Source organism: Oreochromis aureus, linkage group 23, assembly GCF_013358895.1.
Source record: "Oreochromis aureus strain Israel breed Guangdong linkage group 23, ZZ_aureus, whole genome shotgun sequence".
NCBI classification, from domain to species: Eukaryota; Metazoa; Chordata; class Actinopteri; order Cichliformes; family Cichlidae; genus Oreochromis; species Oreochromis aureus.
Genome location: NC_052963.1, coordinates 3506985 through 3520942, shown reverse-complemented (window position 1 = coordinate 3520942; position 13958 = coordinate 3506985). Strand labels below are relative to the sequence as shown.

The window sequence follows — 13958 nt, the reverse complement described above, 5'->3', positions numbered from 1 at the left end:
TGCCTGAGTTTATTTTGAGTCCCAGTTTTGTTACCTTTTTTGAGTTCAGCATTAAAGCTGTTTTGAGTTCACGTCTGTCTCCGTAGTCTGCACTTTGGGTCCTCTTCCTGTCTGCACACAGCCTACACTTAACAGTATAGGCTCGAAAGCCTACTACCAATTAAGCATATTAGGTGATGTGCATCTCTGTAATGAGAAGGGGTGTGGTCTAATGACATCAACACCCTATATCAGGTGTGCATAATTATTAGGCAAATTCCTTTCCTTTGGCAAAATGGGTCAAAAGAAGGACTTGACAGGCTCAGAAAAGTCAAAAATAGTGAGATATCTTGCAGAGGGATGCAGCAGTCTTAAAATTGCAAAGCTTCTGAAGCGTGATCATCGAACAATCAAGCGTTTCATTCAAAATAGTCAACAGGGTCGCAAGAAGCGTGTGGAAAACCAAGGCGCAAAAATAACTGCCCATGAACTGAGAAAAGTCAAGCGTGCAGCTGCCAAGATGCCACTTGCCACCAGTTTGGCCATATTTCAGAGCTGCAACATCACTGGAGTGCCCAAAAGCACAAGGTGTGCAATACTCAGAGACATGGCCAAGGTAAGAAAGGCTGAAAGACGACCACCACTGAACAAGACACACAAGCTGAAACGTCAAGACTGGGCCAAGAAATATCTCAAGACTGATTTTTCTAAGGTTTTATGGACTGATGAAATGAGAGTGAGTCTTGATGGGCCAGATGGATGGGCCCGTGGCTGGATTGGTAAAGGGCAGAGAGCTCCAGTCCGACTCAGGCGCCAGCAAGGTGGAGGTGGAGTACTGGTTTGGGCTGGTATCATCAAAGATGAGCTTGTGGGGCCTTTTCGGGTTGAGGATGGAGTCAAGCTCAACTCCCAGTCCTACTGCCAGTTTCTGGAAGACACCTTCTTCAAGCAGTGGTACAGGAAGAAGTCTGCATCCTTCAAGAAAAACATGATTTTCACGCAGGGACAATGCTCCATCACACGCGTCCAAGTACTCCACAGCGTGGCTGGCAAGAAAGGGTATAAAAGAAGAAAAACTAATGACATGGCCTCCTTGTTCACCTGATCTGAACCCCATTGAGAACCTGTGGTCCATCATCAAATGTGAGATTTACAAGGAGGGAAAACAGTACACCTCTCTGAACAGTGTCTGGGAGGCTGTGGTTGCTGCTGCATGCAATGTTGATGGTGAACAGATCAAAACACTGACAGAATCCATGGATGGCAGGCTTTTGAGTGTCCTTGCAAAGAAAGGTGGCTATATTGGTCGCTGATTTGTTTTTGTTTTGTTTTTGAATGTCAGAAATGTATATTTGTGAATGTGGAGATGTTATATTGGTTTCACTGGTAAAAATAAATAATTGAAATGGGTATATATTTGTTTTTGTAAAGTTGCCTAATAATTATGCACAGTAATAGTCACCTGCACACACAGATATCCCCTAAAATAGCTAAAACTAAAACAAACTAAAAACTACTTCCAAAAACATTCAGCTTTGATATTAATGAGTTTTTTGGGTTCATTGAGAACATGGTTGTTGTTCAATAATAAAATTATTCCTCAAAAATACAACTTGCCTAATAATTCTGCACTCCCTGTAAAATTGTTTGATAGTGTTAATTGGAAAGCCAAAACTCTAGCGGGTCCACCAGACCCATGAACACTGGCTGAGTAACAAAAATACGAACACCATACAAGGGTTAAACTTTCACATTGTTACACATGAAACCACTCACATTTAACGTAAAAAAATATAATTACTATAATCATTATAAGATGAGGCTGAAAATCTGAAAAGTCCAGATATACATGCCCAAGGATTTTATTTTTAAAAAATGTATTTCTTACTCTCTATATACTTTGAAAAATATGTAATGCCTGGATGAATTAAACTCCTCTGGTATGGACAGATCTATTGCTCAAGATAGCTACATTACAGAAGCAGAAAAAAAATTCAATATGTTGTTAAAGAATTAGGTTTGTTACACATGAGGATAAAACTACACCAGAATGTTAAGACCTGTATTCTTCTTACAGCGTGTGAACAATGTGGACCCAAAACAGTACAAACAGAAAACTGCATGACATGATGACGAGCAGACAAAAGCTGAGGGTACAAATAAACACGGAGACACTTGCGGAAAGTGAACATACAGGTGCAAGCAACTGGGAAATCGAAGCTAAGGAAAGTAAAACTGAATACTAAACACATAAAAAAGACTATCAAAATGAAACAGCAAATAACATACGAAGGAACACTTATAGCTATAAAATCTAAAGACTAAACTGAGAGTATAAAAAGTACACAAAACCTGCAACTGGAGGTTTGCACAATCAAAGATGTAAAACTATGAGTGAAAAACAAAAGGAGTCCTTTGAATGTATTTGGTACTCCAGTATTTTTTCTGTTTATTTTTGTATACTTTATATATTAAAAAATGAAATCGAGTTTGAAAATTTTTTTCAATGCCTTTAGCAAAATTTTGATACTTATTGTGACAGAACCTACCAGCTTTAGATGTCATGTTTCTTCCTTGCTCAGGCGTGCAGGTGGATAGCGAAGGTGGTGCTGGCCCATTTGCCTCACTGCTTAATGACTCCCCCGGTTCCTCATCTGCCTTTGGAACAACTGCTTTTTTTGTTCTCACTTCCTGAAAAAAATGAGAGAGGAAACATGCAGAGGTGAGGCTTTGTCAAAGCTCTTGTCAGATTGACAGTGACTGTCAGCAATAAACTATTGATAATTTATAGTTTCAATTCAGCTTTTAAAGGTAATCTGCCACATGTAGAACCAATATTAAAGAGGGATGATGCTCCTAAAGTCATAGTCCCTCACCTGAATGGGTGAAAGAGGACCAAGTGAGGGATTGCAGTGTACTTCTGGGTTTTTCCCCATCCTGATGCTGTGCTCCTGACTTGGACATTCCCCTGGAGATTCTCCAGATCTGACTTCAGCTGCCTCAGCCCTTGATACCTGAGATGAGTTGGAAGCTGTGGCAGTTTCCCCAATAAACTGTGTAGCCATTGCTCTGGCAGCTTCTTCTATTCTATCTGCTGATTGTCGTGTCTGTATTGGGAGTGCAGCAGCACCTTCTTGTGCTCCTGCTCCAGCTTCAGGCCCTGCAGTGTTGGCTCCAGACTGAGCACCAGCAGAAGAACCTGCCTCTCCTGTGGCCTGAACTCCAGGCCCTGCCTCACATGAGCCATGTGACTCGCCTTTTGAACCACTGCTCCCCTGTGAAGACTCAGGTGTAGCTGAGTTGGTTTTCTGCTGTGTCTTTGTTTCCAGCGATTGATCCCAGTGCTGCCCAGCTCCTTCCTCGTCCTCATCTGAGTCAATGTGTAGCATGGCACTGAGCCGTGTGTCTGTGGGAAAGCTGGAGCTGAGCTTTGGTAATGGCCCTGCAGCAGGTCGGTCCCCAATGCTCCTGGGACCTTCGAGGGAATCTAGGTAGTCATTAAGTGACACCTGCCTTTGGGTGAAGCTGCCAAGAGCCACAGGAAGCAGATTCACCTCTCCCACTTGCCCAGGCTCCTGCCACACACCGTCATCGCCATAGTAACATGAACCATTAACATATAAGGAGCCCTCATCAGAACCCATGCGAGAAGGTCCACATGTAGCACCTAAAGACGAGGAGAGCTGATGGAGATCTTCGTCGTCAGAGGGACTCCCAGGGTCACCATTCATTAAACCACCCAGGATCGTTCCCGTAGGGTCTGGCGAAGCTTCTAGAGCAGAAAAGAGAATGGATGAGAAGCAGAGGATGTGACAACTGAGAGATAAAACAGAAAGAATTTCAAAAATCATTAATTTAATAATGTGTGCTTTCATGACATGTTAGCAGAACAAAAACAACACCTCCCACTTCCTCGTCTTCTTTCGGCTGTTTCTGTTAGGGGTTGCCACGGGGGAACATCTTATTCCATCTCGCTCTATCTCTAGCATCCTCCTCTGTCACACCAATTCTTTGCATGTGCTCCTTCACAACATCCATGAATCTTCTCTGTGGTCTCTGTGGGTGCTGGTCACGCCCAAAGAAAACCTTAGCATCTTCAACTCTGTCACCTCTAGCTCGGCCTCGTGTCTTTTTGTCAGTGTCACTGTCTCCAAACCACTCACCATGTAGACCAGGTTTCGCAACAATCTTCTAAACTTACTCTTTCATTCTTGCTGCTATTATAACAAATCACACAGTGACACTTATCTCTATACACTCCACTCTGCTTGCCCTTATCTTGTTCACCTCTCTTGTTTTCTGTCCGTGGCTTTGGAAGGTTGACCACAGGTACTTGAACACACCCTGCCCCTCACTATTACGCCTTTCTTATTTACACACATGTATTTTATCTTGTTTTCACTGACGTTCATTCCTCTTCTCTCCAGAGTATGCCTCCACATGCATGTGGCATGTGGATCTTGGTAATTTTTTTTGCATGTTTTATGGCCCTCGCAGTACTTTTTTATTTACATTTTGCAAAACACCGCTGCTGCCCAGAGTTCCACAGGAACTCAAGAGGAGACATCAGGCCAGAGCAAGAGTTAAAACAAGGAGAAGGAAATATAAACCCCCTGTTCCATCAGTCATCATGGGGAATGTGAGGTCTCTGACTAATAAGATGGAGCTGATAAAACATCAGAGGCAGTATCGGGAGGCAGCTTATTATGCATGGAGGCATGGCTGCACCTGGGCCTCAGTGCCACCAGCTTTGTCATCCAGCTTTTTCACTGCTCGGGCCAACAGAGAGGCCAAGCTGAGCAGTTAGAAGAAAGGTGGAGGGATTGCATTGTTTATTAATGAAAGGTGGTGTATTCCAGGACATGTTACTGTGAAGGAACTTCTCTCCTCGCCTGACGTTAAACTTTTAGCTGTAAGTTTGCGCCCATATTATTTACCACAGGAATTCTCCTCCACTATATTAACTGTTTTTTTTGTACCACCATCAGCTAATGGTGCAGCAGCGTGTAACATCATACATGCAACTGTTGATGGCCTGTAGTGTAAACACACAGAGGCATTGATCACCATCAGTGGTTATTTTAACCATGTCAGTCTGGACTCCACTCTCCCAACTTTCCAGCTGCATGTGGACTGTAAAACACAGGACAATGAAACGAACAGTTATATCTATAACTTCTGTTCCCTTTCAGTCGATTCATTTGGTACAACACATAAGTATGGGATATCACGCCCTTGCGTGTCCTGGCTGAAGAAACCTTTATTCACGGCTTTAATGGAGATGACGTGTGATGACATGGGCACAGCCCCGCCAGCACATATAACCGCTGTCATCACAGTCATCCCTCAGTTCGATAGCCGCTCTTCACCGAACCAAGCTGCTCAGTGGGGCCACCTTGTGTTGTACCTCATTCCCCTCCTTCAGGGAACAGAAGTTATAGATATAACTGTTTGTTCCCTTTCAGTCGATTCACTTGGTACAACACATAAGTATGGGACATATATACACGCCCCGCAGGGCAGCAACCGAACTGGAATTGGACCACCACCACCTTAGTGTGCAGTAGACCAAGCAGAAAGGACAGTATGAGCCACCGAAGGGGCTGTAACATCCAGTCGATAAAACCGCACAAAAGCGTACGAGAGAAAGTTCATATCCACAGACTCAATGGGTTCAAACAGGGGGCTACAAAGGGTCTCCAGCACCAAAGACAAGCCCCAAGCAGGGACACTGGACCTAAGCACAGGTCTCAGCCAGTGAACCCCTTTCAGAAAACATATGGCAAGGGGATGTGCACCTGGTGTCACCCCATCAAAGCCAACATGACAAGCAAATATAGCCGCTAGATAGACCTTAACTGTCGAAAATGAAAGGCAATTATCCAGCAGCTCCTGCAGGAATGTCAAAACATCCACAATAGAGCACTGAAATGGGAGAGTGTGGCGGTCCTGGCACCATTGCTCGAAGGCTCGCCGTTTGTAAGCGTACAAGCCTCTGGTGGATGAGGCCCTAGTGCTCTGAATTATCGCTATCACACTAGGTAGCAGACCCTTAGCAATCAAGTTTAACCAGCAGGTAAGCATGAAGGTGCCACAGATCCGGGCGCGGATGAACCACTTCACCTCCCGCCTGAGAGAGGAGGTCCCTGTGAAGCTGCCAAGGACTTGCTAGAATCAGAAAGAGAGACTGCCGACACACTCTCTCTAGAACTAGACATATCATTTCCACTGGGGGAAATGGATACAGGAGCACATCTGGCCATTGGTGTGCCAGCGCGTCCATGCCCAAGGGTGCATCGTGGTCGCGTTGCTGTGACGTAATCAGCCTACAAATGCGGCCTCAGGAGGATGCAGCCTATGAATTTGGACACCCCCAACATTTCCTCCCTCAGTATCATGGCTGCCTCGTTGCCGACAGTAGTGTTTACAACTCTCCAGAAAGAAGGTGGCTTGACCCGGAACTGCAACCGATAACCCATAGCAACGGTTCAGCCTGAATGGCTTCGAGTGAATGTCCGAATAACACAGCCGCAGACACTGGTTCGTCCAGATATACAGCCCTGTCCCTATACGGGACGTCAGAGAGGGTCAGCCACAGGTTCCTCTGTGCCACTACTGTCGAAGCCATCCCTCTGCCCAGGGAGAGCGCTACATCTGCAGGCTTCACTTGCCTCAGTTAAGGTCAGTGTTTGCGACCTTACGGTAATTCATGATGTAATCCCACACCTACCTCAAACCCATAAGTCACTTCTACAGCACACCTCACCATAATCTCACCATCCTTATACATGTTTTCTGTCATTACCGATTTCCTTATACAGTACCATAACTCCTCTCTTGGAAGTCTATCATATACTTTCTCTAGTCCACAAACACAGTATAGCTACTTTTTGAACTTTTTTGAAAGCTTGCTTCCACCGCTGAAAATAACTTAAAATTTTGAGTTCTTAAAACTCAAAATTTTGAGTTCTTAAAACTCAAAATTTTGAGATATTTCGAGTTGAATGGCAGTTTTTTGTACATCAACCTTGCTACACAGAGTACCAGTATAGATGTAAGTACACTTCTTTTCCAAACCTCCCACTCTCCAAGATTATGTTAAGCAATCCGGTCAGAAAGTCCACTGTCCTTTCTCCTAGACATCTTCATGCCTTCCTAGGTATGTCATTTGTGAGCCGCTGTGTGAGCTGCCCTTACTTTCTCCTTAACTAATCCTCTGCACATCATCATTAATTTTCTTCCCCCAGTCCTCCTTTTTTTCATTTTCTTCATTCATGAGTTTCTCAAACTATTCCTTTCCATACTTTCATCTTTGCAACACACTTTCTTCACTCATTTGTACATTTTCATCTATATCCCTAATGACCCTAAATTGCTGCACTGCCTAATAATAAGTACAAGTAACATATTTTATTTCATTAAATCATTTGTTTTGGGAATTTGGGGGCTATGTGTGTATTTACCTTTTTAGTGAGAATGAGAGTAATTTACCATACATTACTATCATAATGCGCTGCCTATAACAATGATGGTTAGTGGTGTGCGGATCGATACTGAAATATCGATTCTTCCGATACCAGTAAATTATGTTCTAGAATCGATTCTCATATTAAAAAATCTATATTTTAGTACTCTTGGGTAAATTTGTAGTTTTTCCATTAAAGGGAACGTAGTGGAAAGAAACTATATCATTCGGATCGTCTAATTTGGAAGGAACTACTTCCTCTTACGCCTTTCATAGTCATATGCGAAATACAGCTGTATAAATGTGTCGCAGCTCCTGGCGTGCGCACTCACAACAATGGCTGAGCATAAATGGAGTCATGTGTGGACGTATTTTACCTCCACAAACAGCCAAGACGCGGTTTGCGATACATGTGGCAAGACAGTGAGGTGTTGTGGCAACACTACTAACTTCGTCAAACACCTCAGAGTAAATCATATCACAGAATATGATGAGCTTATGTTAAGGCGAACTGAAGAGGAGGAGAGGAGACGGACAGGCGCTGCTAGGGTGAGACAGACGTCTCACGCGGAGTCCTTTAGTGCTGCAGCCAGGCAACATGCTCAAATAGTGCACAACTTCAGGTTTTTTATTTCTATATGATAATTCTGCATTATTAAGCAATAAGAACAAGTAGTCTGATGTCCTGTAATCATTATGAAGCTATATTATTATATTATTATTACAATTACATAATACAATTATATATTGTATTATGAAATGCAATGAAACATTAAGTTTTTGTACAAAGTATCGGTATCGGATCAGTATCGTCGATACCACCCTGAATTTTACTTGGTATCGGATCGGAAAGGAAATCAGTGGTATCGCACATCACTAATGATGGCATCAACAATACAGCAATTCTGCTATTTTTGATAAGTTTGTATACGATGGAACACTTGGAGTCTTGGAAAAGAGATATGCTCTAGGTGTGCTTTGCCTCAAAGCAAAAAACGAAGATAAGATATTTATCCAGGAGATGATACTGAATATGGAATCATATTGAAGAAGAAATTAAGGCTCAGTCATATCTTGTTTCAAAATGGAGGATTACCTATGACACTGCACGCTCATTGGTTACAACTTGGCAATCACAAGTCATTAGCTAATAATTGTGCACTTTCACAAACAGAGCCACCCTTTCTTGTCACATCTGTTTTTTGCAACCAAGATGGCAAAGGCAGAAACGTTCATCTTAAGGCTCTTCAAATGTGACTTCAAAAACTAATGGCTGGCATCATGGTCCAACTTTTGAGATAAGGAATTACCCATTTAGACCACAAACGATACACATACACACCTTCTTGTCCAGCTGAAGTGATGTCCACTCTGAACATAAGCTGCCCGCTCACATGGTCCATAGGAAGACGATGACACAGGCTGTAGCTGACTGTCTGATCACTGCACACACATAAACAATTGTTTTGTCCCTACTGACAAACACCTACTAGCATTTCAATACAGTACAGAAAACAAGCACTCTCTTTCCTCAGCCCACTGATCTCAATTCAATCAACAATCAAGTGACTGGATGGGTAAATGTGTATCAACTACATTCTGCTGATTTATATGCAGTTTTCCACAATGGTGAATTTACTGGTAATTTCTGTGCGACTTGCCCAGAGACTGACAACTTTTGTTAACACTGCACAAACTGTATGTCACCATTGCTTACTTAAATTAATGCCTGACCAGCAAGCTGATTGGAAATTATGGATAGGTACTGACTGAACTACATAGGTTGCTGAAGGTCAGACCTTCCATAGAAGGTTGCTCTTTCTGTCTTAAAGAGCAATCCTTCTATTAAAGAAATGTAAAAAAAAAAAAAAATACAACCCACGTGACACTGTCATTGACGCTGAGTCCGACTGACTTTCCTTGCACAGTTGTTTTGTCCTTTACCTGTTTTTGGTTTGAACCTATCTCATGTTTGGCTCTGCATGCCAACTTACTCAGCAGCTGGCCATTCCAGAAGTCTCTGGATGGGGATGATCAGCTGGCCCAGGAAGCGCTTGATGATTGGCCGGCTCTTGGCAAACTTGTCCTTCACCTCAATCTCCAGCACATCAGTTATCAAAGCCACAAATGTATATTTCTAAAGAAAGAGTAAATAGCAAAATGCTGGAAAATTTAGTATATTTATACAGTTGTGCTTGCATTACATAAAGTTAATTATTGACTCTGCCCTGTGACTTTACCTGGCCTACCACTTCGTGGCTCAGTTGCTGTCATTCCAAATCATTTCTACTAACAGTTGACTGCAGAATATTTAGTAGCAAGTAAATTTCTCAACTGAAATGTTGCACAGGTGGCATTCTATCACAGTACCACACTGGAATGTACTGGAATGACAGTATTACATAGCTGACACGGTGGATTCAAATGGAACAATCTCAAAGTAAAAGAGCTGCTTTAAAATGAAAACAGAGAAGGGAAAAAAGAAGAGGACAAAGCAAGGATTAACCTGGGACAAGGATTTACACAGAGTTTTAGGATTTAAGGGGCTTAAAAACAGAAATCCAGGAGTTATCATTTAACTGATGGCTAAGTAACAAACCATGCCATAGATAGATAGATAGATAGATAGATAGATAGATAGATGACCCCAGAACACTTCTAAAATTTGCCATTTTTGTGTTGTTTTTTATGGTTGCAATGCTGCATCTATCCATTAACCCAGTGGTTCCCAAACTTTTTTTGCCAGGCCCCCCTTTTTTACAAGAAAAATGTTCGCGCCCCCACCACCTAACCCCCCCCGCACAAACGCATCCTCCAAACACACACACCCATATTTTGTTTACAAACTCCATTGCGGTTTATTTCACACCTCAAACATTTAGTAAACAATTAAGCAAATACAAGTAAATAAATTACAGGCAGTAATAAAATATACTACTAACTCTTTTACGCTGCGTCCACACCTACACGGGTATTTTTGAAAACTCAGCTGTTTCTATGCGTTTGGGCTTTTCATCAACACGTAAACGGCGTTGCGATTCACCGAAAACGGAGATTATTTAAAACTCCTTTTTGCGTTTACGTGTGGGACGAGGATTACAGAGTTCGTCACGCAACGTCAAAGGTATGTGCCTCTTTTCACGTCACGCTGTGCGCCACGTTATTGTTTACATGAGATGAATTGCAGAATGGCAGATAGAGACAAAATACTGTTACTGTTAAGTATCTTCAGGTTTTACACGCTTACATATACACACGCAGTTACTGTCCCTCCATTTAGAAAGGCAGAGGCGTCACGGTGTAATTATTTTACGTGTAGTTGTTTTTTCCTGTGTAATAATATTCAACATTGTTATCAATACATTTTTCAAAAAATGTCTCTCTGTGCAAAATGGGTTTAAACACATAAACAGCTGTGGGATACTGTTTGTCCGTGATTTGAACCGGGGAACAAATTACGGCAGGATCAGCCTGATATTATTTGTATCCCGCTGTAACTTTACTGCATAAAGAGCTAACATCATGTTAGCTCTTGATTTTTAGTTCACAAACACTTCTTGTAATAACTAACTACTCCTGACATTAAATGTCAGGAGTAGTTATTACAAGAAGTGTTTGTGAACTAAAAATCAAGAATGTGGGATACTGTTTGTCCGCGATTTGGAGAGCCCAGCGCTGCTCCCGACGCAGGGAAACTAATTTTGCAGGGGATCCTACCTCGGCACTTGTGCAGGTGAAGCCAAAGGGAAGATATGCTTCACCATATTTTCCTGTCTTTGGTTTGGAAACATATTTGGCGATGCTTCATCTCCTGCTTTGCGTTTATGTGGGAGCCCCGTCAAAAACCTGTCCACAGTGTCCAAGCGCTCTTTTTTTTTTCTTCTTCTTTTCATACCGCGCCCCCCCTGCAATGGCTTTGCGCCCCCCCTAGGGGGCGGGCCCCACACTTTGGGAACCTCTGCATTAACCCATGTTGTTCTGCTTATAAAATTCAGGGTCACAAGTATTGTTTTATGTGGTTGCGTGTGGTGTGCTGATTTTTGTTAAGCTGATAGAAACGATGCTTTTGAAATTACCTGCCACTTAAAAAACTCATGTCATGCTTGCACCTCTTTTGTAGTGCTAGCTAGATGCTGAAGTACCTCAACTGCAACTTATGGATATTAACACTCATTACCTTGTTGTGCCAATGAAAAACACCGGCCCATGTTAACCCCTGACTTTGGCATACAGTTCTGTCTCTTTCATCTCTTTTTATGCGACATCCCTTAGTGATTGATACACCATTAGGATGTATGATTAGGAACATAAAATAATAACTCCCCTCAGATGTGTTAAACCGAAAGTAACAAGCCTGTTTTGAAAATGTAAGGAGTACAGATATTTACTTCCAAACATATAAACTTCTTCCTATAGACCTTCAGAGGATACTTCATGTAGTCTTGATAAATGGCCAAAGGGGGGCCAGGTTTCCAGCTGCCAGTTGCCAGCTGCTCTAGCACTCAACGCCTCCAATTGCTAATGCAAGTTAGCCACACTGTCCGATGTAAGAAGTTCTCTGATTGGTTAGAGAGAGACACACTGGCTGCCTGGATCTTTCTACAGAGCTGTGTAGATAGCTTTGCACTGCTAAGAAATATGTGTGCTTATATAAAAATACAGCCTCTGTATTTACACTCTGCCCAACAAAGATATACATGAAGAATATGAAAGGATTCTGCAGTGAGATGGAGAGCTGAACCTTGGAGTGTGTGTCTGTGGACAGTCTGACCCCCTGTTGAAGGTAATGTGCTAAACATGGCTAATGCTATTATTACTGCCTTAAAGCTCATGATTAAAATGCTGATTGTAAATACATCAGTCCATATGTTGCCACATAACTATAGTTGTCTCTTCTATCTTTCCTTTTATTACTCTGCCAAGGCAAAGAGTAGAGTCAACACTATTGATGTAAGTTCATTTATTTTAACTACAGGAGTGTACAAATTCATCCTCAGCTGGACATAGATGATCATCAAGGACCATCTTTACCTAATCCCAGCCTCTAAGACTACGTTCACACTGCAGGTCTTAATGCTCAATTCAAATTTTTTGATCAAATCCGATTTTTTTGTCTGCTTGTTCGAACTACAAATAAAATGTGCGCTCTAGTGTGAACCCTCAAAGCGGCCCGCATACGCAAAAGAAGACGTCACACACAACGCGCTCTGTTTAGACCCAGAGCAAACAGTATTGTTTGACTGATGGCCCTTAATATAAAGACTTGTTTCTGACTTTACGTTTCCCAATTTTGCTTTAAGTTGTAAAGTTATTTTGTTATTTACATATGGCCTAATAATTATCCTTATTGCTGTTTTAGAGAGGAGCGGTGCTTCAAAGGATAGTTGAAAATTTCTGTCAGGATCTGCAGATTATACAGTACAAATAAAATGTTCACGTTTCTTCGTTGTCTTCCCAACAGTTTCACTGACATCTACACTGGATGGCCAGGACGCATTCACGATGTCTTCTTGGCGTCTGTCTTGTGTCAGTGACGTAAAAGACGGATTTAATGCGACATGACCGTTCAAACAGAAGTCGCTTTCTAAAACATCAGATATGTATCGGATTCAGTACTTTAGGATTTGATGCGCTTTCGCCTGCAGTGTGAACGTAGCCTAATACGTTCACACTACATCAATCTTATCAGTGAATGCCCAGTATATTGCAATGAGTAGCATTTAACCATTTACTGCACCTACAGTACCTGTATGTAGTCAAATGTGTGGTAAAGATATAGATAACTGAATTTAGTTATTAATGCATTATATGCAATGAAAACCAAAACTGAAATTGATTCAGTTTATACATTTTCTCTGTATGCCCTGTAGGGTCTGTACCTATAAAAAATATACAGACATCCAGCCTTTTATGTTTACAGTGATACAAAGCGTTAGAACAGTTTATCTATATGTACTTTTGCTAATAACAAATCATCTTTATTCTTAATCAAAAACATAATCAAAGTACAGTAAAGTCTAATTAGTACGATGAATAAGAAATTTAAGTAGTGAAATGGTTCTAATACCTGAAAATGGATGTTCATGTGACAGTGAGCTAATGATAACTCTATTAGAAGTAAAAGAACTGGCATGGCCAGAGCATGCAAGACTACTTAGGGCTGCCAGTTTATTATTAGAATAGGTGGGGTAGATTTCCGGATGTCACAGACAGATAGAGTGCCCTCACCCATCGGCTCCATCCAAGCTCTGTAGTGCCTGCTGGGTAAAACTCATAGGATCAGAGGGTGAACTATTTAAATAGAAAACCAACCCAGACTTCCTGTATTGAGGTGCTGGTTCCACAGATCGACAGACTGCACTCTCCATTATTGTTGCCCTGCTATAAGAATATAATGGATTTGGCATCAACACCAGTGCTCTTCATCTTCAACTTTTCCTATTTATCTTTACCCATACATTAAACATCTCCTTTAAATGGTGTATGAGTTTATATCTTATTGAGTCAGTGTGAC

At 41.9% G+C, this 13958-nt stretch overlaps 1 protein-coding gene across 2 annotated transcripts in view; it reads right to left on the bottom strand.

Moving 5' to 3' along the window:
- The window catches only part of hecw2b (HECT, C2 and WW domain containing E3 ubiquitin protein ligase 2b), a 109798-nt gene that overhangs the window by 54198 nt on the left and 41642 nt on the right, over positions 1-13958 (bottom strand). For both annotated transcript variants that reach the window (XM_039607450.1, XM_031752050.2), the window contains 4 exons: positions 9439-9581; positions 8787-8887; positions 2856-3751; positions 2529-2670 (listed from right to left, as the gene is read on the bottom strand). In XM_039607450.1, the coding sequence (XP_039463384.1) occupies positions 2529-2670; positions 2856-3751; positions 8787-8887; positions 9439-9581 (1282 nt within the window). The remainder of the gene's footprint in view (positions 1-2528; positions 2671-2855; positions 3752-8786; positions 8888-9438; positions 9582-13958) is intronic.